We start from the raw sequence: 23648 nt of genomic DNA on the forward strand, positions 1-23648 counted from the left end.
AGACGTAGGTGTGTTGCTATTCTGCCAGAGCACAATTCTGAGCAACAGTATTGCTTGACGAGTGTAGTAGAATGAGGTGATCGCTGGTGAGTTGTCAGTGTCACTGTGTAGCTTGTGTGGGGCTGATGGTGGGTGGGGTTGACTACTTTATTTCTCACTGCAGTTCTGACTTGAGACCGAGTTGAATAGCACCATCGCAGAGCCTGAAAAGGAGTCGACAGAAAGGTACAGTCAGTTAAGCCAAGTAGAGTGGCAAGTTTCACATGACAAGGGACACCCGCCCCATCCCCGTCCGCCGTCCAATCCACCATTCTCCATTCTCCATTCCTGATCTGATCGCCATGCGGGGAAACAGTCAACCAACCCTCATGGCCTGATGCATGGCTGTCGCTGTCGCGGTTCACGAGGACGGGCTGATCAGTACTTGTGCCGCAGGAGGGGGCAACATTCGTCAATACTTAGCGAAGGAACTGCCCCTCTCACGCCATCTTCCCGCAATCCGAACACAGTATCCAGTACTGACCACTGGACATATTCAAGCATTCCGCTGCCGCCGCCGAAATAATTCCGTCTCCGCGGGATATACAGTTGCACGGGCTGAACTTTCTTTCTCTTCCTTTTCCTGCCTCCTCTTTTTCATTCCTTTCATCTTTTTCATCCTTTTATTCCTCTCTTCTTTTCCTCGACGTTGTCTTCGTCTCGTCAACCTCCACCCTTACCTAGTACCTACAGTGTACTGTGGGACTACTACTGTGTGTGCGCCTGCGACTCAACTCCATCCGGTCCGTACCCACGTCACCACGGTCTAGACTAGACCGCGACCTGAATCTGCTGATCCAACCCTCGCGCGCTGGTTATGGCCTGATTGGCGATACAAAAGTCGTTCTGTGGCCGCCGTTGGCGCTGGGTGTCAATAAACCGACATTCAGCAAGAACAAAGCGACCGAACTCACTCAAGAGTCCTGTTGGTGCGGTCGCCGAGTTGTTCCCCGCGCAGTACCAAGACATCCGATCCATGGCCAGAGAGGACCAGGACCAGGACAAGGACAGCGAGGGAAAAAATAGTCATAAGAACATTGTCCTCGGTGTTGGACTTGGAATTGTTGCTTTAATCGTCATGTGTTTGATGTGAGTGTTTTTTCCCCATGTCATTAACTAAGTAGTTAGACGCTCACAGCTACCAGTTTCACTGTCTACTTCAACCGTCGCGAGCGCGGCCCAGCCAAGAAAAGTCGCAGAAAGGATTCATCCGACAAGCTGCGCAAGCTCGACGCGGTCTCTCCCATCCGTACCCTCCAAGAATGGTGGGCCAGAGCTCACGGACCTCCTCTCCCCTCTGATTGTCCCGATAATCAGTTTATATGGTACATACATGATTATTATTATTATTGATTTCTCCGACTTTTGCGACCCCGGCTAACTAGTCTCCGACCAGTGTCGTCTGCCTTGAACCTGTCCTCCGTTCCCAGGAAATCCGAGAACTGAAATGTCTCCACGTCTTCCATCGAGAATGTCTCGAGAAATGGTACCTCCAGGACCACTATAACTGTCCTCTCTGCCACAGGGCATATTATAACCAGGAAATCCGCCCGACGAACGACTTTGTATGGATGGTGTAATGGTATAACGGTGTGACGATACGACTGATAGAGTTGATGATTGATGAATTACCATGATATCCTCTTTTCGATTATATATTTCTCTCAGTTTGTTGATCTCGCGATGTCGGTGTTTGGTGCCTGGTGTTTCAACCTTTGCTGATTATAACTGTAATCAAATCTCAACGAATTCAACGACGCCTAATAAGGGCCATCGCTTACTCCGTACTGCTTAAAATGGGAACCCATCTTTCGCCGGAAAATCAAACGGGTCGAAATCAAAATTATCCGGACTATACCAGTTCAGCAACCCATACATCCCATCATGGCCGCCGTCTAGGAAATCTCTCTGCTGCGCCGGCTGCGGGTCCAGTATCTGGTCGAGAATATCAGAAAGCTTCTTCTCGACTGCCTTGCATGTGCGATAATTGCCTTGTCCCGGCGACGCAACCCACGATAAGCACGAGACGAAAACGCTTAGATTGCGAATCAGCTCAGACCGTGGCGGCATAACCGGGTGCGGTCCTGCTTCTTGGGTCTGGCGGAGGAGTTCAAATGCCAGGATACTTGCGCTTGGGAGCCCATAGTAGAGGGCCTGTTAGCGCTGCATTAGCAGTTATGGCGGCAGGATGGGGTTAAGGGAACAAGGTACTCACAATCCAAGATTGGTGTCTGCTATTGTCAACGCCTGGATGCCGCTCATTGGTCAATTCAAGGATGATGGCTAGGACTTCGCGCGAGGTGTTGAAGAGAGATTCGTGGCCGGTGTTTGTACGTTTAGTGACCATCCTCTGCACCAGGAAGAGTGTATACAGATAGTCAAGGTAGATATGGCGTCTTGCGAATGTGAAAGACGGGCTTAACCCCTCGACCTTTTCGCACTGGTCGTGCCGGAAAGTAATAGGACAGGAGTTCCATAGATTCCGTGCAGCTTCAATCACTTTGCTACTGAATGTTAGCCTTGTGTAGTCATCGAAAATGAAGGAATATCCACCTACCTGTATTTATGCAGAAGTTCCGAATCTTCAAACGTCCCTAATGCAATCTCAAGAGCTTGCTCACGAAGCACCGCCAGGAGAAACCGGAGACGCAGCATGCTCCCTCGGTGGTTATTGACCTGGGGGTTCCAACCCGCCGCATCAAGGTTCGACATCGCCTGGTCTAGACGCTCACCTCCAGCAATGAGATCCTCATCGCTGAGATCTAGCGGCGCCGAGATTGTGCAGTAACGGTAATTTATGAACGGCGGTCTCCCCACAAACGTAGACAGGGACTTGTCAGCGTAGAATGCGGCTGCAAAGCACATTTTCCTCCACTGGTGCAGAAAGGGCGGGCAGTTTTGGGCCCGTGTGTTTTCTTGATGGAGACCCGCTGCGTAGATGGTGGCTGTCAAGTCACCGAGCTTGCGCCACGCAACATAACCTATATCGATGGTTAGTCAAAGAGAAGGGGTATAATTAGAGGGGGTTGTAAACATACTTGTGTCACCGTAGTATTGGGTTCTCAGGAGCATATCGTTATACTGCAGAAAGCCGAGTAATTCACTGACAGAGGCGGCGGTATCGCAGAACCCGACGCAGATGGCGCTCGCTTCGACCACCTGCGTTCGAAGCATATCCTTAGCCTGCGCACCGGGGGCCACCCGCACGAAATCGGGGTCACTGTCTGAAGTGGACATCAGCGCTATGCCGGCCATCGATAACATAATCCCTATCGCCTCCCAGCGCATATTCTGGTCAGTAAACGAGGCAAAGTATTCCTCAACGGTCATCGAGCTGTGAGAAGTCAAAGGATGCGCCGAGCTGAGGAATATCTGCTGCGCTAGATCCCGTAGCTGCTTTTCCAGATCTTTCGTGCCGTCTATACCATCAAGGATTCTTCGAACAGACTGAACAATAGCTTCGACGATAAGCCCAGAGACGGCCGCCATCAAGGCCCCGGCGTAGAACTTCCGGACCACGATGTCACATATCGTACTCCGATGAAGGAACTTCAAGACTTCCACGCCGGTCTCCAGTCGAGATCGGCCTTTCATAGTAGCGAAAACACTATCAACGTCACAACTACCTTCCTCGAACGAGATATCAGCGCGGTGTTCGCTAAACACAGCTGAGAAACTCGTCGACCCCAGATACCCTGGTGTAGTCGAAGGCCGCTCCATGGTGCGCAGACCATACTGCACGGCAGGTATTGACGCCGAGCTCGAGCCACTAAAATCAAGTCAGCAGTCATCCTTTCTGCATTGTCTGAGCAGCCGCACTTTGAAGACTCAGTTCTCGGTCTTTTAGCTTGACGCTGCCCTGGGGCTGGGGACTCCTGTTTTGTCATGGGCGCAGGATGGTAGAAACACCTCTGCGTGATGCTTTTGGCAATGCATCGCCCGCATACAGGCCTTCCGTGGTCGCACTTGAGCTTCGATTTGCGACATGGCTCGCAGGACTGGAGCAGGCCGTTTCGACGGATGGCAGGTGGTTCTGGTTCGGTCATCCTGGTAACGCCCCGGAACGCCAGTCTTCCGGGCTATAATGCGGGAAATAGTATCATTCTCTCTGCAGGAAAGACTGAAATATATAAATTAAAGAGGTGGTGAGAAAAGAAGAATACGAGTGGAGGCCGAGATCGGATGAAGGAGCTGTTTTAGGAACCGTACCGGGCCTAACCCAAACAGGCAATCATGACTCTACGCTATGGATATCAATCATAAGCTCCTATGTATTTAGACCAAGCTATTTCTTCTATAAACGTCTTACACCTTAAAGTACCCAGGTTGCAATTTCCAGAATACTCCCTCTGGGTCGTATTTCCGTTGAATCTGTTTCAATCGGGCGCGGTTTTCCTCACTGTACCCAGCGTAGACATCCTGCCCAGGGCCGGCATAGTTCTGGTATATAAAGGGATGGTAAAGGTCACGGTCCTTTGCCAATGAAGCGACGTCGCTTATGACTTTTTCCGCAAGAGCTTCAAAGCGCTCATAGTCCGCGGCATCCTGGGAGAAGGTCACGCTGAATACTATTTCACTTGTCAGTATCAATATGATATCCTCATAGTATGGGAAGCCTACAAAATAATGGGCCTTCATCTGGGTGGATGCTGAATGCATTCCCTCCATTCTGCGCAAACAGTCCAATCTCATACTTTGTCACCATTTGCATGTTGCACGATAAAAGAGCGCCGGGGGTCGTGGTGTACGGGTGCACATTGGAAATAAACACGTCGTAGACGTCTGAGATCAGATCGGCGTCGAGCTTGAGTGTTATGGTTCGCCATATGTTTCTATTCGTACAATTAGCCCTGTTTGTTGGTGGTTTTTTCCCCATTACTGCTATGATATACTTGACGTACAGTTTCCCTCTGAGCACTGTGTTCTGGCCGTCGAGTTCTCGTGTAAAGTCGGTCATATTACTCACTCTGTTGGTTGAATGCAGCTTCTTCAACGAGCTCACGTTGCGAAACACCGGCGGATCAGGGTCGGGAGTACCACTACCAGCAACAGTAGTGTACATCCTGGTTATGCCGAACATAAAAGAGCGCAAGTCAGGCACCCAGGAGAGGAACAAAAACGCATGCGCCCCGGCATCAGTCTGGCTCTCATCGCCCAGTGCAACAAACTCCCGAATGACATCCCTCGAATTCGTCGCGAGACCGAGACTCCCAAGGCCCTTTAAAAAGTACTTGGCAGCGTGTGCCAGGAAAGAATGAATCGTCCACTGCCACTGGTCTTTCAATCCCAGCGCTGCCTTTCTTGTCTCGAGATCCTCCATAATGAAGACTGTCGTTCCCCCGGACATCATCCCTATACGACGAGTCTCAAAATCAAAACGAGTCACAATGCCGAAGTTATTCCCGCCCCCGCGCAGCGCAAAGAACAGATCGGGATGAGTGTCTTTGTTCACATTGGCGATAGTCCCGTTGGCCAGCACGACTTCGTAGTTGCGGATATTGTCCACAGCCCAGCCATAGCGTCGAGACAGATACGAGATGCCACCTACATAAATCAGTCCCACCGCATCAAGAAAAAAACGCAAACAGATGGAAATAGATACGTACCCCCCAAAGCAAACCCGCCAACACCCACCGTCGCCGTCCGCCCCCCAACAACCAAAAGCCCCTTCTCCTCGAGCACCTCATAAACATCAACCCAGCGATTCCCAGACCCAATCAAAGCAACAGACTCATCCTCAGAAACAGTCACACTTTTCAACCTCCCCAAATCAATCAGCAGCCCACCCTCGATGCTCGACGCCCTAGCATGGTTTCCATGCCCACCACTCCTCACGGCAAACGGGCACTGATGCTCCCCGACGACCTGCACGGCTCTCGCGACATCATCCGCTGATTCCGGCAGTACCACGCAAGCAGGTGTGAGCTGTCGCTGCTGCAGGGCGAAATACCGGTCAGTGACGAACTCGGGGTTGCTGTTAACATCAGTGGGGCTGGCGGCTTGTAGTTGTATACACTAAGGCTTGTCAATACATCAATCATATTTACAGTGTTCAGATGTATGTATGGTATGGTAGTACACTTACAGCCTGTTGACACCCAGAAGTGGAATTCTTAAACACTACCCCGAGTGTATCGACTGTCCCCAACGGTTCTTGCACTTGCACTTGAGCATCAGCATGTTGACCACCGATCAGCAGAACGAGGCTGAAGAGAGAGAACGAGAGCGGTGCGAACATGTCGCTGCACCAAAGAGGCTTTCCCAGAGGAAATATGGGAAAGATGGGTAAGACGGAAAAGAGAAAAGAGAGAAATGTCCAAAAATTAAAATAACCAAATCTCAGCCCAGGAAAAAGAAGCGCCGTAGGAAAACGCCGACAGCTAATGGAGTAAAGATCGCAGCTGAAAAACGTCGAATCTTCAGCCCCGCAGCCGAGACCAAGTCCAAGCCCAGTGACAAGGTGAAGAATCAGCCCCGAAGGGCTGAAATCCAGTTCGTAAATTCCGCCGATCGGGAGCTGATTCATTGAGAACTAAAATCTCACCTGCCAGCTGCCTGGCAGCGCATCATGCTCCGAGTCATGGTAACACTGACACTAACGGCGCTCGCACCCCGGATTTCGGGTCGGGATTCAACCACCTGCAATACCAGATGGTGACTGGCATGGATTACTCTCCTACTGGTAATTGACTACACAAGAATAAATAAAAGGTCATAAACCAAATTGTCATGCCGACGTAGATCGTATATGAACAGACACATCACATGCCCCAACCAAACCACCATGGAGGTATAGGTAAACGAGAAAAGCATCAAAACCAAACAACGCCTCAACTCAGACCACAGAGTATTTAAAGTTGCAAGAATACCCAGACAGACAAACGGGATTTCCCAAAGGAAGCAAGCAAAGCAGAGGCGGGAACAAGGTAATATGATATAGTAAGTAACAACGGCAAAGACTATGCAAGAATTATTTCCTCATCTCCGCGCTCACGGGCGATATTGCGGCGACAACAAGCAGACGGAGGACAAAGTGTAGCAGAAGAATGTTATAAGTTTGTTATCATCAAAGGCAAGGCTAAGCGCTCAGAATTCATCGATGCCAGATCGTGCTTCCATTAGGCTTTAACGCGCACGGGACTCCCAGAGCTGCCGATTCGGCCACTCTGTTTCCGAATACCTCTGGAATCGCTGCGGCTTTCGGTAACCCGGCGAGAACTGGACCGCACTTTGCTGACAGAGATAGGAGCACCGGTTGACTTGCTGCTGACCGGGGTCTTCGGAACAGTGTGCGTCGCACCGCCCCAGTTCTCTCTGTCCTCGTGGATGTCATCGTTCAGGGTATAGCTGGCAGTGACGGTTGCTGAATAGCTGATGGACCGCTGTCCTGGTGAGGCGACGGGTGACTTTGATGAGCGCTTGGCGAGCATTCGGAGTTGGGCCTCCTCTTCACTCTCGCTGCTATCGCTGCTGTGCCTGCTATTCTTGTCGCTGGCTCTCTTCGCTTCCTTGTCAACAACAAGACCTCCTGATGCGGTTCGAGAGTAAGGGTGATGACGGGAGTCTTTTCTGTGTGACTTGCGAGGCTGCCCTGGTGTAGGAGCCGGCAGGTTCTCATCAGGGTTGACAGCGCCAGCCTCATTGTGATCAATCTCGCCAAGCGCAGCCCGCTTTGAGTGCCCATTGTTCGGTGGGGTGGTAACAGCCGCGTTGGTTGGGCGATGTTTGGCCGGTGAACGACCAGGTGTGACCGGGTTGGGTTGCAGCTGAGCAAGCTTCTCCTTCATGGAATCCTCGAACCACCACTCTCTGAAAGAGCCCTGGTTAAGGTGCAGCCAGTGCTGCTGTGGACCAACCACCATGCCGGGGCGCATAAAACGCATAAAGGCAATGACCTCATTGGCTGTGAATCCGTATCGGTAGATCAAGTAGGCTCCGATCAGGCAGCCTGTTCGCCCTAGACCAGCTTTGCAGTGTACAGCAATCGCCTTGTGCTTGATATTGATCATGTCGTGGGCCATCTTGATAAACTTCTTGACCAGGGGAAGTGGAGGGCAGGTTCCGTCCTCGAAAATCATGTCGATGTGAGAAATCCCCATCGCGGTGAAGTAAGACGGCGAGTATAATTCGGAGTTCAGTCGTACAACTAGGCCGACATCGCGGGTCGCAAAGTGCGCCAGAACGTTTTTGAAAGGAAGAGGTAGTCGGGAGGAGGCAAGTTCAGATATGGTGGAAGGCAAGGCGGCGAATTCTGGCGAATCACGAGGTACTGGAGCTACTGGCTGATGTTGGGGAGAGGCGAAGGCGAGGAATTGGGGGCTGATCCAGTTGAAATCCCCCATGTCGACTCGTTCGAACTTCTCGTACCTGGAGCGGTAGTAAGTATACTGTCGGAAATCAAACTCAAATTTCCAAAACATACTCTTCAAGGCTAAAATCCCGCAACCCACACAGGCCCTGCTCCTTAGCTCTCCAAACACCGTATACAACATCCTGGATGTTCAGAATGAAATCCGCTTGGCTGTATCCAGCATCGCGGAACGGCATGTACGGAGGATCCGCCTGCGCAATGGGCGCGAGTGCAAGATGAGGCGGCCAAGACTGAATCAGGACCATGTAGCAAGCAACCAGGCAGGCCGCGTTTGCACGGCTTCTTGCATCCGTCCGCGAGTAGAAAACTACTGCGCGGTCGTTATTCGCGGGATCACCGAGCAGGTCATGGAAGTGGACGGCAAAGCGGTACAGATGGCCGATGTGGAGGGGCCCGAAATCTGCGTGGAACGAGTTGTAAAGGAGAGTGTCATCGACGGTGAAATAGACAGGGCTGCGTTTCTTGCTTGGGCTTGCTGCTTGTGCTCGACGCTTGCTCGGAGATTTCGGCTCGGAGGGGTAGGGAAAGGGGGTTTTCGCATCCGGAGGGTGGTCATAGGAGGCCAGGTACAGTCGGTCTAGTTGTCAATCAGCAAGTCACCCAAGGAACAGAAGTGACTAGTCCCACGCAAAAGACCGCGCAGAACAAAGAAACTGACCCTGGATGTATTCAATCACCTGGCCATAGCCAGCTCCATGTCCAGTCATTTTAGCGTCGAGGTGATCCGCCACCTAAAACAATGTTGCAAAATAATAACAAAGGCAGTAAGGTGGGAGATAGCAGAAGCGATGTTTGTCGCTTGGGATCAGTATCCTGCAATTTCGAAGCAATACAGAAGCTCCGTTGACAGTTGAAGATATATCAAAACTGTCAATCTAAACAATCATGGTCCGGTTGAATCCTCCAAAACAGACGGGTGGTGTATAAGATGCAACGCGGCGCTGCAGATACCGTAATGATAGGAACGGCGGTATTCCAGGAGAAAGATAATACACAATATTTAGAATATGGAGAGACCGGCGGGTTATTGACGAGGGGAAGAGAAGAGGAAGCTGGACAGAAAAAGATGTCTGCAGCGAGATGATCTCGAGGCCGACAAGAGAAGCTGGAGACCGTTGCAGCGGCGCCCCCCGCTGATTGGCTGTTGTCACTCCTGTTATGTTGTGGTGCCACTAAACGGGCCTAGCGCCCGTGGTTGACAGGACAACATGGTGCCTGAGGCAACACTGTGTATTTTTACAACAATTATGTAATCACGACATGCCTGTCTGCAACTGCAAACATGCAAACATAATAAACACCACAACAACAACTGCCAGTTCTCGGCTTTGGAGCCTGCTGAAGTTTAACCTTGTATTATTATGCTTAAATTATTACTGTGTTTAATTGATGTTGTGGAGTACGTTGCCGCATGCTACTGTTTTGTCCTTAGAAAACGTCAACAACTTCAAACATCATCACTCTCGCAACAAAATATATATTACCGTCCTATATAGCTATATAGACCCATACTAACCACAAACAATGTTAGTTCAAAAACAAAACAACTTCCTCCTGCAATGTAAACTGTTTCTACAGCGACACCCCGTCCGGCAGCCGCTTCCATCCGAGGTCGCCATAAACGACCCGGTAGACCTCTGATAGAGCTCCGAGTTAGCCGCGCAAGACGGTAGCCTGATACCCTCGCAGTGTGCCGCAATGATCGAGCCGCCCTGTTGAAACACAGTTGTCGCCGCCGAGTCAGATTGGGTTTGGGAATGGTGGGGTTAAGAATTCTGCAGCGCATGCGCAATGCATGGGAAATGAATGTCTTACACGGTCGTGGTATCCGCGGTCTTGAGACTCGAGTCGCCGTCCTCGAAGGGAAAGTAAATCTCGCTAAGTTTATCGGACATGATGTTTAGCCAACCGGCACCGCGGATAGCTGCATGTCTTGTCCTGCTTCCTCTGGCCTGCGGGGATAATGTGCTTAAGAGCACGGTTCCAACGGTGGCTGAATTTTTACCGAGGTCACTTTTAGATTCCCTACGATACCTCCAGCTGCCCTTGCAGTTTCTAATGAATGTGACCAATGTCGTTCGCTGGAATTAAAGGTTAACATGAGACATAACATTCCATCGATGAATTTACCCCAGATATGCGTCTTAACGTATAATTCCGTTAGCCTAGGTATGTGGTACCTGAATGCCATCCCGACGGTACCAATAATTTTATAGGCTTTCTTTCCAATAGGAAGTTGTTTCCCATCCCTAACCATTATCTGGGCGTGCCTGAAGTTGGTCTTTCATACCTCTGAACACCCATACCTTATTGGATAGTGTCGGCACTACCTGGTGCCCTGGTAGTCTGACCTAGCCTATATTTCACCCTATTAGCTTGTTTTCCTGTCTCCAGGCCGCATAAATAGCCTCCATAGGCTACGTCACTAGCCCCAGACTCGACGAAAGGAAGGTCCAAGGGTGCTTGATCTGACTGGTGGACTAAGAACGAACTCAGTCTTATCCGATGACATCGAAATCCCCTCCTGATACTGACAGCTGGAGATTACGGAATATGCAGCGAGATAGGCATCGGACATAGGTATCCGAGAAAGTATCTGGACTTACCAGCAGCGCTAGTACGTATTCTACGCCATGTCATGATTCTTTCTGTCTTCAAAGCACAATACTGGACTCTGTATCGCTGCTTAATTAACTCATCGTATCAGTCATAGATAATTACCCTGGACAGTGAGATGTAACGGCCAGTTCCTCCAAGCGACCCCAGGCAGCGTGAGTCAGAATTCCCCAAATTCGGAGGCTAGGGGCTTGGGCGGATCCCCGAAAGCCCTAACTCAATACGACAATACAGCCCAAAGATCGATCCAATCTCTTCCGCTTGACTCATAATGTTAAAAAAGAAAATTATAGAAATAATAAAAAAAAGAACCTCAGCTGAAATCAACTCAAGCCATCAAACAGCCAAACTCGCAACGCCGAACTTGCCCGTCCCAAGGTCATCCCTGTGCAAGAATTCAACCGGACTCTGGTGGTCCTCTACGTATCCAACTCCGCCAACCGCTTTGTCTGGTACCCCGGCACTGCATTAGCTTTGCTCCTTGCACTAGTTATAGCACAATAAGTAGAAATAGTGGGGAGCTGTAACATACAATACCCAGCAATCCGCAGAATATCATCCGGCAGTCTCCTCGCAACCTCTATAGGCGTCGAGAGAATCTCGTCCTGGTTTCGGCGGAAGTAGTCGCGCTGGCTAGACACATGGAGTTAGCACCTTTTGAAACACAGGATGCGTATAATGCATATCATACCCAAAGACGGCAAAGAGCGTGCGGAGAGCGAGCGGGTCTGTCTTGTTGCATTTGTTCTCGCCTGCGCCGTGATAGGTTGCTGAATGAGTCAGTCATAGCCCAGCCCAGCCCAGCTCAGCACAGGACAGCACCTCATGAGCTAAACCCGGATCCAAGAGTGGGTTTGGTTGGGGTAGATAGACTTACAACCAAGGGTGAAGAGTGCAGAACCTGGTTCCATCTCTGCGTATGTGCATTCTTCGACCTTGGGCATGCGCTCGGCGCCCCAGAGGTGACTTCCGGGGATTACGGCGGTGGCCTTACATCCGGATTGTCAGTTGGAAATGGCTTGCGGACTTTCTTGGAGACAGAGCGGCTTACCCCATTCTTGTAGGTGCTCTTGGATCCGGCGATTAAGCAGCCGACCATGGGGGTGAAGAAAGGGTTATTGGGATCTGGTCGGGTCTGGTAGGCGATTTGGTCCTGCAGTGAGAAGGCAATCAAGTCGGTCAGTGAGTCATGCCTTTAGAGTCCATGGGGGATATGACTTACTCTATGTAATGGCTGTGGTTTGGCCCCTGGGACCAGACGGAGAGCTGCAGTGGTAGCGAGCATGTATCCGCTCTTCTGGGGGACGAGTCGCTCGCCGGTGTATGATGAGAATTCGTCACTTGTCATGATTTAGTATTAGAGGGTCGTAGGCGTAGATTGGCTTACTTCAAGAAATGCCCCATAATGCCCTGCCAGACAGGAAGACGTACGATCTTGCCGAGTTGGTCAGGGATTTTGGCTAGGAGGGCCTGGGAAGGTTAGGCATGTGTCTTTATGACGAGGCACGGACGTACATAGATGCGCTGCGAGCCCTCTGGGAAGAAGTCAGGACCGAGCTCCTCGTGAGTAGCTTTGGAGTCGTAAGTTTTGCGGCCCTGGAAGAACGGCTCGACTATATGGGTTGGTCAGTTGTCACTGGAGTGGTTGGCGATAACCCACTCGCATTCATGCACTCTTGCAAGAGATCTGGGGATAGAAAGCTGGAGACAATGACACCGCCATCTCGCTCGATAATCTCGATGATCTTCTCGAGAGGCTCGGAGGAGTCGATGGTGACAAGTGAGGGTGCCATGTTTATGACTATCAGGGGTAGGAGAACGGTAATGAGCAACGACAGAGTTGGAATCGGGTCTGCTTAAGAGAACAAGACATGAGTCACAGGACAACATTCCTGCACTCGGACCGTTTTGACTGCAGGAATAACCTGGACCTTTCTCCTATCTCCAATGTGGCACTCCGCCCTGCACCCCCTCCTCGGTGTGCCCCTATCAGCACCCTCGATCGTCTCGAAGCTCTCAGCCACTCTGCAGGATGCCTACTCCAAGCCAAGATCTTTTTATCCATTTACTGGTTATAATACCGGGTTGGTAGTGCTGGCTTTGGCTTCGTCCAGATGCGGGCGTTACCTAGCGGCTGCGAACCGCCTCTAGGGCTCCCCCGTGCTGGGAGTTATTTTATCTCGATCCCTACTGACTAGTGCACTTTAAATGACTCTCCAGTTATGGATTCGTATATAATGCCGGTTTCCCTCATGCTTTGCCCTTATCCATATCCAACCGCAACAGCCGGCGCAATGGAGAATCCTGCGATTTCCAGCAGTGACGCCCAACCGTCTAAGAAAGAAAGCACAATGGCGAGAGCAGGCTTTGTTAACATTGGGCAGGTGACTTTTGTTCGTTATTTCCTCTCTTTACTTGATACCCAGCTAACATGCCACCGAGGTTCCTTCAACAGTTGAATAAGAGGTGCGTCGGTATACCATCATCAAAACTTGAAAGGCTGCTGACCAATAATAGAGGTGTGGTGTACATGGCTGTCATTGTAGTCATGCTACTGAGCTGCCTTGCATATCTCGCCCTAGGCTCGAGTAGTGCTAAAGTGCTAAATTGGATTCTGAAGTAAGTCTTCTTTCAGGTTTTTGGATTCCATTGTCTCTAACGGAGTGCTCGTCTAGCTTCTGTACGGCTGCTACTATGTTGTATGTATCATTCCGAGCCCGTTGGGAAACATCAACTTTTATCTTTAATTATGGGATCGTATGTTATTTTTCCCACAATAAGTTGTCACAGCTAACACGTATTTTATTGATAGATTGCCCTCGCCGGTGTAATTGGCATTGGCTGGAAGATATGCAAAAGTACGCATTTTCACCAGAGCAAGGATGTGGATTTAGTGGCTGATTTAGAATTCTTCGATGTTTTGACAAAGCACTATCAGCAGGAGTGCGAGGCTGCACCTGATACTATGAAGGGTAGAATCATGGCGAAGATTTTCTAGTTGACAGTCAGTATTTTGTTTATGATAGTAGGGTGGATAGAGGTGATCGTTTTCTGACTCAAGAGTTCTGGGCTGACTACATAGTATAAGATATAGATTAAATCTGATTTTCTTTTTTTGAAAATAACTATGCATTATACGACAGGAATCCGTAGTTCTGTATAGATGCACGCTCCGAGTGGCGAATGCAAGATCTCCGCATTTCTGCCCACCACTCGCTTCCAACGGCCAACTTAAACAATAAGACCACGATGAGCGATCCAGGACCTACCTATTTGCATCAGTCCGAGGTGCAAATCAGCCCCTGCCAGGTTATGCCAGGGGTCAGCTCAATGAGCACGGCGAGCGACTGCACGTGCTGGTTAGCAGGCGGTGGTCAGCCGCTGTGGACACTGGACCAGAACAAGTGCTCCCTCCGTCTTCATCCAACCTCATATACTGTTTTCTTGTGCGGCTGTTCTCGTTGCCTGGAAAGCTAATATTTTTTTTATATCCAGTAAGTCGTTTACCTGCATGCTACTTAACGTCTTTTTGCATTTGTCTTCCTTTTTCCCTTCTCGGACGAGCGGTAGACTCGTGGTGGCGGGGTTGTCTTAAGGCTGCCCAGATAAGAAGCTTCGTATCGATGTTTCGTATATTTATCAATTGTGCCCCTGTATATGTACTTCTTGCTTACACCGAGACAGATCTATCAGACTCTAGCTGTTAATCAGACGCTCGCCGAGCTGCAGCTGCCAACCAGAGTGCTGACCCAACAGCGCTATACAGAGCCATACGCAGAGCTCCCATTAGTCAGTCTTCTGGCTTTCGCAGTGAAGAAAAAATACTTTTACTCTACAAAATCACAGAGCAATGAGTAAACCACCCAATGTGGCCATCATCGGGGCCGGCTTAGCCGGTTTACGATGCGCCGACATCCTGATCCAGAACGGCGCGAAGGTAACCATCTTCGAGGCGCGCAATAGAGTCGGAGGGAGGGTAAGTACCAATTCATCTAAGAAGATCAAGTGAGTATAAGCGGTACTGATCTAGTTGGCAGGTACATCAGAGCAAGGTCGGCGACCATCTGGTAGATATGTATGCTTATCCCCATGTCTATTGAAGGGCCGAAATTGATCGCTAGAAGGGGCCCTAATTGGATCCATGGAGCCGGAGAGAATCCCATCCTTGATATTGCAAATGCAACTGGAACGGCGGTTCATGATTTTGAAGGGGGTCAGCTTGTGCTTACATCTGATGGGGCCGTTATGGATGATCGCGTTGCTGAGAAGATCTCGGATATCTTGTGGACGATCATTCAGGAGGCGTTCAACTATAGTAATACCCATCAAGATGACATTCCAGCTGAGAAGAGTTTGCTTGATTTCATCCGCGAGCGTCTTGAGAAGACGGACGTGAGCGCGGAAGAGAAGAGCCTGGTCATTGAGTCTTCGAGACTCTGGGGCGCATATGTCGGAGACCCGGTCGACAAGCAGAGTTTGAAATTCTTCAACCTGGAGGAATCAATAGATGGAAGTATGTCTTCTAACCTCGTCGCACAGTTAAAAAACTCGTTGCTGACCGACCAGCCAACTACTTCGTCGCATCGACATACAAAGACATCCTCAAACGAGTCTCAAGCACCGCTCTGCAACACGCAGACATCCGCCTAAACCAACCCATCACCAAGATCGACTCACGACCAGACACTCAAGGCACAAGCACCCGTCGCGAAGTCACACTGACGACTGAGTCCGGCGAAAGTCACACCTTCGACGAAGTCGTCGTCACCTGTCCTCTGGGCTGGCTCAAGCGCAATAAATCCGCATTCACCCCGAAACTGCCCCCGCGCCTTTCCAGCGCCATCGACAATATCTCCTACGGCCGTCTCGAGAAGGTCTACATCACGTTCCCTGAAGCTTTTTGGCACTCTGCAACAGGAAATCCCGTCTCCCTGCCTACACTCACCGGCACTGCTCCAACCCAAACCACAACCAACGGCAGCAACGGCCATACCAACAAGCTAAACTTCGCCCACTTCCTCAACCCGTCCTATCACAAAGACCACCCGGCCGAGATCCCGTGGGACCAAGAATGTTTCTCTCTCGCCTCCTTCTCAGGAGAAACCGCCCACCCAACCCTCCTCTTCTACACCTACGGCCCTTGCGCCTCATACATCGTCAACAAGCTCACCTCCCTCTCCACCACAACCCCCGAAACTAACCCAACCATCGAATCTTACCCCCCTTCAACCCCATCCTACAACCTCCTAACCACCCTCTTCCGCCCCTTCTACTCCCTCCTCCCAAACTACACCCCCACATCCCCCTCCTGCACCCCCCTCTCAATCCTCGCCACGCGGTGGCAATCCGACCCCTACGCCGGAAACGGCAGCTACGCCAATTTCCAAACCGGCCTAAAAGAAGGCGACAAGGACATTGAAGCGCTACGCGCCGGGATGGGCGTCGAGCGCGGCGTGTGGTTTGCCGGCGAACACACGGCGCCGTTTGTGGCGCTGGGGACTACCACTGGGGCGCTTTGGAGTGGAGAGAGGGTTGCTAGGGGCGTTTGTAAAATGGTTGGGCTTGGGTGTGTTGGGGTTGAGCGCATTGGGAGGGATGATAGTTTGCCTAGTGCTTGTGGTTGTAGGCGGGGTGGGATGGAGAGAGAGAGAGAGAGCTGAGGTTAAGGAATAGCTAGCCCCGGGCTGTGTAAATATTTATGATGTTTGGATAGGAGGGTATATACAGTATATATATGCCTTAACCCCACCAGTGCTGCCTTGCCTGCTGGTGTTATACTAATAAAGAGAAAATCTGTTAAAGGTACTGGCTCTTAGTTAGGAAATGTTCTACTTTTATGCCTTCAGTATGATTTACAAATATATCAGACAGTAGGAAGGTACTGTAAATATGTTGTGGTATCATTATACACTGAATAAAAAAAAAGAGGCGTCGATAATATTTACACAGCACGATATCACCCTTGCCATTCATTTGAGTCGTCTCCCCATCTCTTGCATAAGGTACAAATGTAATGTAGCGCAAACTGTATACATGGAACACAAAATGCACTGGAGTTGAAGTTGAAAAATGGAACAGAACGAATCGAAACAACCACCCGGCCCGGCCCAGAATCGCAGACCCGACCCCTTAACGATGCGCCCGAAACAGGGGCAGTGGGGAATCACAAAGCGATGAACAGAGGAAGAACAAGAAAAAAAGTGGACATGGTGTAGAAACTGAAACTGAAACTGCGCGAACGAGAATGCAGACCCGAAAATAGAAACGAAGCGCCGAGTGACAATGACTGAACTCCTGGAATGAGCCGACTACTGTGGAAGACGAAAACGAAATGAGACAAACGAATCAACGGTCCAGCGTGATTCTTCGGCATTGGGTTGGGTGCATGTGATAATGGAAATGAGTTGGGGTAGCCGCCGGGAGGAATCGCGACGCAAGATCTTGCGGCTCCAACGGACATGGGCATGGGGTGGTGATATAGTACAGTGTGTAGGATCAGATCGACTGGCTCAATCTTCCCATATTGTTTCAAGATCTAGGTCTTGCCGACGCTCGGCTCCGCATACGCTCCAGCGTTTCCGGTATGTCCCTGAGGCTGTGCGCGCGTTTGCAAGAGAAGACGGCGCGGACATGTCTGAAACACCCCGCCGGCGAACCCCGCCACTGGCGGCCTCTGCATCATCTGCCCTGTCGGCTGCAGCCTTTAGAGCAGCAATGCGATCTGATTCAAGAGCTGCGGCTTCGGCATCGGGAATGTCCGGGATCGTCTCGAGGGAAGATATACTCGGGCTGCGTGATCGGAGGCTGGTCGGTGTGGACGGCATAGAGGAAACAGACGAAGCTGAATAAGATGGGAAAGCTTCGTTGTATCGGGAGCTGAGGAAAGGTGACGAGTGCGTAGAGGAGGATGGGCTGGTTGCGACCTGGCTTGAGGGGGAGTGCGGAAAGTGCAGCGGCGATGATGGTCGTCGGCGACCCATCCGGGGCGTGCTGTAAGACGGCACTGGCGAAGAGGATCGGCTGAAATCCGGATGATACGTAGACGACCCTGAAGTATCCAGCTCCGGGTGCTCTGATATCGTCTCCGAGATGTTCTTCCGATGCAGCATTCTCGGCTCAAACGAGTCGGCGGTCGACAGCTGCAACGGCAAATAGCGCTTCGGTGTACTGCTGTCCCCCATATTCGTGGGCGCTCCCCGGCCGTTGACAAAGATATATCTCCCCCGCGAATCCAGCCCAGGAGAGGAGTGGGCGCGGATCATGGCCGGTATGCCGGGGTCGTCTGCGAGCGATCGCGACCGCATGTGCGAACGGGGGAGCGGCGGGCGACTCGGAGCAGAAGTAGGTGGATCGGGTGTGAGCGACAGTGTTATCATGACGTTTCCCGAGCGCCCTGGCTCGCCGACGTCGTCAACCGCGGGAGAACCAGAGGAGCTGGAGGCGAGTGACTCGACTGAATCCACGGGACTCGGCAGCCTAAGGGGCCCCGGGCGCGTGCGACTGGGAGACGCTTCCATGGTCACGCTCTCGCTTTCTGTTTCTCTGTCCGGACGAGACCTAGATGTCTGTTCAAACGGACTGCATCGCGGGTGGAGGAGGGAGAGAGAAGAAATGGTTCTTCCTGAAACGTCTGGAGCCGAACCCAAGGGGAATAGTTGGTGTCCGAATTCTCAAGTAGCGGCCCAAGATGGTCAAGGCGCGGAAGAAAATAAAAACCTTCGCTCCAAAGACGCGGCAAGCCCCTCGAGTCGTTGGCCCAGCGAGAGCCGAAAATTCGGTGAAGGGAGGCGGGAAGACGCAGCAACTTGCAAGCAGGGAGAGTGAAAGGGGGAGGAGTGAACAGCAGGTGTACCTGAGTGGTGAAGTCAAGACTCGCAAATCACGCACAGAAGGCGACAGAAGCCGGCCAGCACCGCCCCAACTAATCCCCAGTCTCCGTCTTGCCGAAACGACCGTCGCTTCTGCTCCCATCTTGGCCCCTCGCTGCGTCTCATTGTTTCCATCCTTTTCCCCTCCGGATTGGCGATCTCGCATGGGATCAGGAACGAATCAGACCGACCGTCAGCTTCAAACATCCAGATGGCGCAGAAAAACAAATGCGCAGCAGCCTAGGCCTCACCGGCATGATGACTTACATCAAGGCACGCTTTACTCGTCTCATTGCTTGCTCTAGACACAAGAACGATCGAGTATTCTAGGAACGATGGCTGTCATCGTCGGGCTGAGTTCTACGATACCCATTTTCACACTCGAAATGCCGAGTTACGCGAACAACGATTAGTCTATATTAGTTGACCTGATACTAGCCAGGAAACAGGAGGTATAACAAATATCAATCCAAATATCACCAACAGATATGAGAATACAAATGAGAATATATAAAGTTCGAATTTAGTTGTGCTCGTCCTTGCACACGTTGGCGACGCTTTTCCGTATATATATCTCCCGAACTGGGTCGCCTTCGAAGTTCTTGATCACCCATTCACCCATTCCAGCTTCTGGCGGAGCAAATCGGACTCCACGTCCTCCGCCGCCGAGGATGAGATTCCCTGGACGGTACTTCTCATCCTTTCTCATGCGCCGGATGGCCGACACATGGATTTGAGCTTCATTCGGGATGTCACGTACTTCACCGCAGGGCAGCGGCCAGCAGATCGGTTCCCACGATCCGTCCTCACGTAGATCCATGCGGCGGAACGGTAGATACTCCATCAGCTTCCAGGAGATAACTGAGAAAATTGGCAAGCCACTGCGGAATGACAGACAGTCGTGCAGGTAACCCTCAGTGCTGGAGGCATACAAGGCGGCCTTAAATCTTTGACTTGACTTGCTTGTTGTCTCATGCTCCCCTTCGGCAGACTTCTCCTTCCCATTACCGTTCTCATGGTGGTCATGCTCATGGGCAGGATCCTGACACCAGCTCTTTTGCCATTTGATATCCCGAATAGGACTGTATTCTCCCTCAAACTCTTCAAGACACTCAAATTGTTTCATTTTTGCGGGGTCAAACTCGAGGCCTGCAGCTAGAGCTTCTTGGACCATCCAAACCAGTGGTGCGTGGCTCAAAGCCCAGCTCTCGCCGTCCCTTAGGGTCCAGCCTCCGCCGATATCTGCGTGTCCGCCAGGAAACCACACCTCTTGAATGTCTTGCTCCTGGTCGTCACCATCATCATCTACAACATGGCCTCCCGTCGGCACCTGAAGCGAAGTCCCAGACTGTCCACTTCGGATTGAGGTCAGGTCCTCTGTGGATCCGGTAGCAATCGGAACAGCGAGAGCAGACCTATTCCTATTAGCAGATACCGGGGAGGGTGCACGGTAGCGGTTTGAGTGAAGACTCTCGCGAGAAGTACGCGCGCTTCGGTAGACAGATTTCATGTCATCCTGATCCTGGAGTCTGGTGTTTCCAGCCCCATTAACTTTTTCATCAGCATCCTGGTCATCGTTCAGGACAATCTCCGGCACATTGTCGGCGGCGGCTCCCTCGTTCGGGTGCTGGTGATGGTGGCGGTGCAAATGGTGATGATGACGATGCCCGTGCTTTTTCTTCGATGGCCTGACCTCGGAGATCAGGTCTTGTCGAAATTTAGCCCGGCGTTCGTCAATGCCTACAGCATGTCGAATGACCTTGGCAGAACTCCGAGCTGTATACGGAAACTTGCTCCGCTGCATCCATGCCGACTCGAATCTTGGGACACTGTTGACCGTGTCGAACAGACCCATAAATCTGATCCTCGTGATGGGTCGGCTGAATGTTTCTCGGAATGCTTTCATGTAACGGAAGAGCTTCTGTTTCTCCTCCTTGTCTTCTTCACTGTCACCCCCGCGCTGCTGCCACTTTGCGAATGTCTTCCAAGCAAACCGAATCAGTTCCTCATTACCTGCTTCGAGCAATCCGATGAAATCAAGCATCTCCGCTAAAAAGCGCGCGACATAGGCTCCTCGACTGAACCCGATGAAGTAAATCTCATCACCCGGGTTGTAGAATCTCATTAGAAACTTGTACCCGCCCATGACGTGCTCATCAAAGGATGACCCGACCGCGGAATCCTTGGCTTTCTGGTACGCAGACTTGATCCGTTGCAAGCGGCTGGTGTGAGACAGTGTAGTAGTCGTTACGTATGTTCCAATACCGGGTTGGTAATAATGGAACTGATGAGACTGGCTGCGATCCAGCATCTTTTGTCCAGATTCGTCAATAATGTTGTCGCTAAACCTGTTGGGGTGGGCCTTACTCGGAAGATTTTAAGGACATTGCTGTCGGATTCATCTCCGGCGAACTTATTACCTGTGCCATCAAAGCAGAGCACGAACTGCTTGGTTGGCCGAGCAGGTCCCATTGGTACGCCTTCCATGGTTGTTGAAGTTGGTCACTGCTCCCTTTCGAGACTGTCAAAATTGCGGCGAAGAGCTGGAGTGATAAGAAGCTCTGACAGACGGGGCCGGCATGCAAGGAGCCAAGATATGTATGTTTGTCTTGGGTGCGGGCGACTACTTGTACAAGGGGATATAAGCCGCTCTCCCTATGGGGCTAAAGGGCAGCAAATGCACGAGGATGTCTTTGGCCCTGGCAAAATGGCAAGTCCTCTCGAATCAAAGAGGAGGAATGCACACGATGTTGTCAAGCCTTACTGGGTTGCGCGTCCGAGTTCCTGCAGCCCTGCCGGTCTTGACTCGCTCGGGAAGTAAGTGGGCGAGAAGTCAAGCTCACGGGTCTCCTGTTTGTGAAGAGAAAAGCGATGGTTGGTCAAGTTGGCCCACACTTGATTTGAGATGTTTCGAGAATGAGACCAGATGAATGGAGAGGTGGAAAGGGGGGGGGGGGAAATTATTTCTCGTGTTTTCTCGCATCAATCGGGACTTTCGGTCTCGAGGCTTCAGCTGCGCGAAAAGCGCCCATCTGACGGGTGAGACTAATTGGCGTCTGCGATGGCCTCGGTTTTTCCTGCTAAGAATGCTCCTTTCAACCACCACACCCTTTCTCGTCCTCGTGGAGGTTCATGTGGGAGGATTTGACTTTCTCGTTTGCTTCTCATGCTGGTCAATCAGTTCACTAAAAGGTTACTTCCGTCTGCAGGCGACCCGGCGATGAACGTCATTCTCTGCGATTTGCTCATGGGAAGGGCATGCGAACGAGTCCCTCTGGCTGGATTTCCCAGCGTGGCCTTGGCGATCTTCGCTGGAATTTCTATGAAGTGGGGAATCTTTAGACTCCAGCCATGGGTTTGGCCCGTACTCCGTAGCCGACCGAAGGTACCCAGCGAATTCCCAGCAACGCGGGCCATCATATCTCGATTTGCCGTGCAATTACTGTTTATGTCTGCCAAACTGAGGATTTGACGAGGAATAGATGGAGAAAAATGTCCCTTCCCGTGGACCCACCCCTCATCCAAATGTCCGACACTCTCCACCTCGCTCAGTTGCAAGTTACGAGCAGGATCGACGTTCCCTTTGACGCATGATGGAGGAGCTCGTCATTGAAAGATCGTGCCGCATTGCCGATAGGAAATATCCAGGTTGCAACTTGCAATCGATCGTGACGCTCAGACACTTTTTGGGGGCACAAGGGATGTAAGAACACCAATAAGGTATCTGCACTCCTGCAAGGGAGGCCTCAGAAAGCCCCCATTTGTTCACGCCGAGCGTGGTGATAACCAACCTACTTTTCAGTGCGTGGAGATATTCTCTCCAAAGTCCAAAGTCTGTGTCTGTGACAGGAGTGACAAAGTTCGCTTCCAGGTTGTTGTTCGACCTATGGGGTCCAACAGAATTCAGATTCCGCATCCTATCTCCGGAGAAGATCTCTTCCTTCTGAGTTCTGGCAGTGGCAGCTAGTCAACTAGTTCGTCAGTGAGCGAACCTAGCGTGATGGACTCAGGTCCTAGCGCGACTGTGACGGCGCAGTGGACCCGGAAGGAGCCGATCATTAACCCATGGATCGCACTAGCTGGATCCAAGATCGCAGGCGTCCCAGATTCCCAGCTTGTGTCAAGCGCAACAATGTTCCCTGTCCATGATGAGCAAGCATCCTGGGGCCCCCTCATAGCTTGAATAAGGGTCACTTGTGCGTGCATGACTGAGTTGGAGAAGTCTGGAACAAGTGGTTTGCACACCGACACCATGGATTGTCAAGAAGATGGGAACTCCTTGCTGTCGGCAGCAATCTCCTCGTCCCCCACAATCGACCAATCGCCAGTTCCGTGATTCGCTCAGACTCTCTCGATTTCGCGCCACCAACTTTTTTCCCATGCGGAATTCATCCTTTCAGGTTTCTGAATCTGCACTCTTGTCGCCCAAGTCCCGAGTCCCGACCGTATAATTATTAATGGCTGCTCCTCGAGATCCTGATCTCTGCTAATCTTTGACGATCGCTGACGAACACGCCCGCCATCCTTGGACTAATGTATCTCGCTGATCGATGAGTTCATCGCGACTCGCGAGTTGCACTCCCCAGAAGTATCCCTGCTCGCAGAGGACGTACGTAAAATAATGACGACGATCTTGTATCTCGGCGCGTGGGAATTACCGTGAGATCCACTTCGTCACCGAGAAGCTGCAACACAGCGGGGTCCTCCAAGCTGGTGCTTTTCCTTCTGCATGCGTCTCCTCCAATCCAATTTCT

General features: G+C 51.3%; 11 protein-coding genes across 11 annotated transcripts; 5 read left to right on the forward strand and 6 right to left on the reverse strand.

The window, feature by feature from the left end:
- Positions 1-2: 2 nt before the first annotated feature.
- Positions 3-912, forward strand: ASPSYDRAFT_780806 (uncharacterized protein). Its single transcript, XM_040850927.1, has 2 exons — positions 3-128; positions 190-912. Exon 2 carries the CDS (start codon positions 381-383, stop codon positions 807-809), a length of 429 nt encoding a protein of 142 aa, XP_040704764.1. The 5' UTR covers positions 3-128; positions 190-380; the 3' UTR covers positions 810-912.
- Positions 627-1725, forward strand: ASPSYDRAFT_780439 (putative RING finger domain protein). Its single transcript, XM_040850923.1, has 3 exons — positions 627-1128; positions 1185-1364; positions 1436-1725. Exons 1-3 carry the CDS (start codon positions 1016-1018, stop codon positions 1617-1619), a joined length of 477 nt encoding a protein of 158 aa, XP_040704765.1. The 5' UTR covers positions 627-1015; the 3' UTR covers positions 1620-1725.
- A 105-nt stretch (positions 1726-1830) lies between these two features.
- ASPSYDRAFT_77281 (putative C6 transcription factor) lies at positions 1831-4177 on the reverse strand (the record flags this gene model as incomplete). The annotated part of the gene is made up of 5 exons (XM_040850888.1): positions 3859-4177; positions 3078-3808; positions 2597-3020; positions 2255-2543; positions 1831-2193 (listed from the first exon to the last, which is right to left on the reverse strand). Exons 1-5 carry the CDS (start codon positions 4083-4085, stop codon positions 1831-1833), a joined length of 2034 nt encoding a protein of 677 aa, XP_040704766.1. The 5' UTR covers positions 4086-4177.
- A 37-nt stretch (positions 4178-4214) lies between these two features.
- Positions 4215-6861, reverse strand: ASPSYDRAFT_780553 (FAD-binding oxidoreductase). Its single transcript, XM_040850925.1, has 4 exons — positions 6119-6861; positions 5646-6054; positions 4660-5583; positions 4215-4607 (listed from the first exon to the last, which is right to left on the reverse strand). Exons 1-4 carry the CDS (start codon positions 6563-6565, stop codon positions 4345-4347), a joined length of 2043 nt encoding a protein of 680 aa, XP_040704767.1. The 5' UTR covers positions 6566-6861; the 3' UTR covers positions 4215-4344.
- On the reverse strand, positions 6751-9433 carry cdcA (phosphoprotein phosphatase CDC14). Its single transcript, XM_040846528.1, has 3 exons — positions 9069-9433; positions 8462-8987; positions 6751-8406 (listed from the first exon to the last, which is right to left on the reverse strand). The coding sequence occupies exons 1-3, from the start codon at positions 9115-9117 to the stop codon at positions 7158-7160; spliced, it is 1824 nt and encodes a 607-aa protein (XP_040704768.1). The 5' UTR covers positions 9118-9433; the 3' UTR covers positions 6751-7157.
- Positions 9434-11039: 1606 nt separating this feature from the next.
- Positions 11040-12877, reverse strand: ASPSYDRAFT_42793 (phytanoyl-CoA dioxygenase family protein). The gene is made up of 9 exons (XM_040846529.1): positions 12687-12877; positions 12542-12639; positions 12414-12496; positions 12249-12366; positions 12078-12179; positions 11904-12015; positions 11718-11796; positions 11559-11659; positions 11040-11475 (listed from the first exon to the last, which is right to left on the reverse strand). The coding sequence occupies exons 1-9, from the start codon at positions 12817-12819 to the stop codon at positions 11363-11365; spliced, it is 939 nt and encodes a 312-aa protein (XP_040704769.1). The 5' UTR covers positions 12820-12877; the 3' UTR covers positions 11040-11362.
- Positions 12878-13457: 580 nt separating this feature from the next.
- Positions 13458-14024, forward strand: ASPSYDRAFT_87529 (uncharacterized protein; the record flags this gene model as incomplete). The annotated part of the gene is made up of 4 exons (XM_040851857.1): positions 13458-13492; positions 13544-13645; positions 13702-13783; positions 13839-14024. 4 exons carry the CDS (start codon positions 13458-13460, stop codon positions 14022-14024), a joined length of 405 nt encoding a protein of 134 aa, XP_040704770.1.
- Positions 14025-14785: 761 nt separating this feature from the next.
- On the forward strand, positions 14786-16754 carry ASPSYDRAFT_781062 (flavin monoamine oxidase family protein). The gene is made up of 4 exons (XM_040850931.1): positions 14786-15002; positions 15064-15101; positions 15151-15539; positions 15593-16754. Exons 1-4 carry the CDS (start codon positions 14877-14879, stop codon positions 16684-16686), a joined length of 1647 nt encoding a protein of 548 aa, XP_040704771.1. The 5' UTR covers positions 14786-14876; the 3' UTR covers positions 16687-16754.
- Positions 16755-17535: 781 nt separating this feature from the next.
- Positions 17536-18402, reverse strand: ASPSYDRAFT_87531 (uncharacterized protein; the record flags this gene model as incomplete). Its single annotated transcript, XM_040851858.1, has 1 exon — positions 17536-18402. The coding sequence occupies one exon, from the start codon at positions 18400-18402 to the stop codon at positions 17536-17538; it is 867 nt and encodes a 288-aa protein (XP_040704772.1).
- A 207-nt stretch (positions 18403-18609) lies between these two features.
- On the forward strand, positions 18610-19308 carry ASPSYDRAFT_781231 (uncharacterized protein). Its single transcript, XM_040850933.1, has one exon. It carries the CDS (start codon positions 18714-18716, stop codon positions 19197-19199), a length of 486 nt encoding a protein of 161 aa, XP_040704773.1. The 5' UTR covers positions 18610-18713; the 3' UTR covers positions 19200-19308.
- On the reverse strand, positions 19260-21720 carry ASPSYDRAFT_781215 (T6SS phospholipase effector Tle1-like catalytic domain-containing protein). The gene is made up of 2 exons (XM_040850932.1): positions 21262-21720; positions 19260-21205 (listed from the first exon to the last, which is right to left on the reverse strand). Exons 1-2 carry the CDS (start codon positions 21379-21381, stop codon positions 19418-19420), a joined length of 1908 nt encoding a protein of 635 aa, XP_040704774.1. The 5' UTR covers positions 21382-21720; the 3' UTR covers positions 19260-19417.
- Positions 21721-23648: the final 1928 nt, after the last annotated feature.

Source organism: Aspergillus sydowii (genome assembly GCF_001890705.1).
Source record: "Aspergillus sydowii CBS 593.65 unplaced genomic scaffold ASPSYscaffold_3, whole genome shotgun sequence".
In the NCBI taxonomy this organism is placed as follows: domain Eukaryota; kingdom Fungi; phylum Ascomycota; class Eurotiomycetes; order Eurotiales; family Aspergillaceae; genus Aspergillus; species Aspergillus sydowii.

What these genes read in the sequence shown, in the direction of transcription:
- ASPSYDRAFT_780806 (XM_040850927.1), top strand. Translation starts at nt 381, where the DNA reads ATGGCTGTCGCTGTCGCGGTTCACGAGGACGGGCTGATCAGTACTTGT.
- ASPSYDRAFT_780439 (XM_040850923.1), top strand. Translation starts at nt 1,016, where the DNA reads ATGGCCAGAGAGGACCAGGACCAGGACAAGGACAGCGAGGGAAAAAAT. An exon ending in TTAATCGTCATGTGTTTGAT is followed by an intron (nt 1,129 to 1,184) that starts GTGAGTGTTTTT and finishes CACAGCTACCAG; the next exon opens with TTTCACTGTCTACTTCAACC. An exon ending in CCCGATAATCAGTTTATATG is followed by an intron (nt 1,365 to 1,435) that starts GTACATACATGA and finishes GTCTCCGACCAG; the next exon opens with TGTCGTCTGCCTTGAACCTG.
- ASPSYDRAFT_780553 (XM_040850925.1), bottom strand. Translation starts at nt 6,565, where the DNA reads ATGAATCAGCTCCCGATCGGCGGAATTTACGAACTGGATTTCAGCCCT. An exon ending in TGGCGGGTTTGCTTTGGGGG is followed by an intron (nt 5,584 to 5,645) that starts GTACGTATCTAT and finishes TGATTTATGTAG; the next exon opens with GTGGCATCTCGTATCTGTCT. An exon ending in AGATGAAGGCCCATTATTTT is followed by an intron (nt 4,608 to 4,659) that starts GTAGGCTTCCCA and finishes CAAGTGAAATAG; the next exon opens with TATTCAGCGTGACCTTCTCC.
- cdcA (XM_040846528.1), bottom strand. Translation starts at nt 9,117, where the DNA reads ATGACTGGACATGGAGCTGGCTATGGCCAGGTGATTGAATACATCCAG. An exon ending in GGTGATTGAATACATCCAGG is followed by an intron (nt 8,988 to 9,068) that starts GTCAGTTTCTTT and finishes ATTGACAACTAG; the next exon opens with ACCGACTGTACCTGGCCTCC. An exon ending in CGGGATTTTAGCCTTGAAGA is followed by an intron (nt 8,407 to 8,461) that starts GTATGTTTTGGA and finishes CTACCGCTCCAG; the next exon opens with GTACGAGAAGTTCGAACGAG.
- ASPSYDRAFT_42793 (XM_040846529.1), bottom strand. Translation starts at nt 12,819, where the DNA reads ATGGCACCCTCACTTGTCACCATCGACTCCTCCGAGCCTCTCGAGAAG. An exon ending in AACCACAGCCATTACATAGA is followed by an intron (nt 12,180 to 12,248) that starts GTAAGTCATATC and finishes TTCTCACTGCAG; the next exon opens with GACCAAATCGCCTACCAGAC. An exon ending in AGAGCACCTACAAGAATGGG is followed by an intron (nt 12,016 to 12,077) that starts GTAAGCCGCTCT and finishes TCCGGATGTAAG; the next exon opens with GCCACCGCCGTAATCCCCGG.
- ASPSYDRAFT_781062 (XM_040850931.1), top strand. Translation starts at nt 14,877, where the DNA reads ATGAGTAAACCACCCAATGTGGCCATCATCGGGGCCGGCTTAGCCGGT. An exon ending in GGCGACCATCTGGTAGATAT is followed by an intron (nt 15,102 to 15,150) that starts GTATGCTTATCC and finishes GATCGCTAGAAG; the next exon opens with GGGCCCTAATTGGATCCATG. An exon ending in GGAGGAATCAATAGATGGAA is followed by an intron (nt 15,540 to 15,592) that starts GTATGTCTTCTA and finishes CTGACCGACCAG; the next exon opens with CCAACTACTTCGTCGCATCG.
- ASPSYDRAFT_781231 (XM_040850933.1), top strand. Translation starts at nt 18,714, where the DNA reads ATGGTCAAGGCGCGGAAGAAAATAAAAACCTTCGCTCCAAAGACGCGG.
- ASPSYDRAFT_781215 (XM_040850932.1), bottom strand. Translation starts at nt 21,381, where the DNA reads ATGGAAGGCGTACCAATGGGACCTGCTCGGCCAACCAAGCAGTTCGTG. An exon ending in ATGTCCTTAAAATCTTCCGA is followed by an intron (nt 21,206 to 21,261) that starts GTAAGGCCCACC and finishes TCTGGACAAAAG; the next exon opens with ATGCTGGATCGCAGCCAGTC.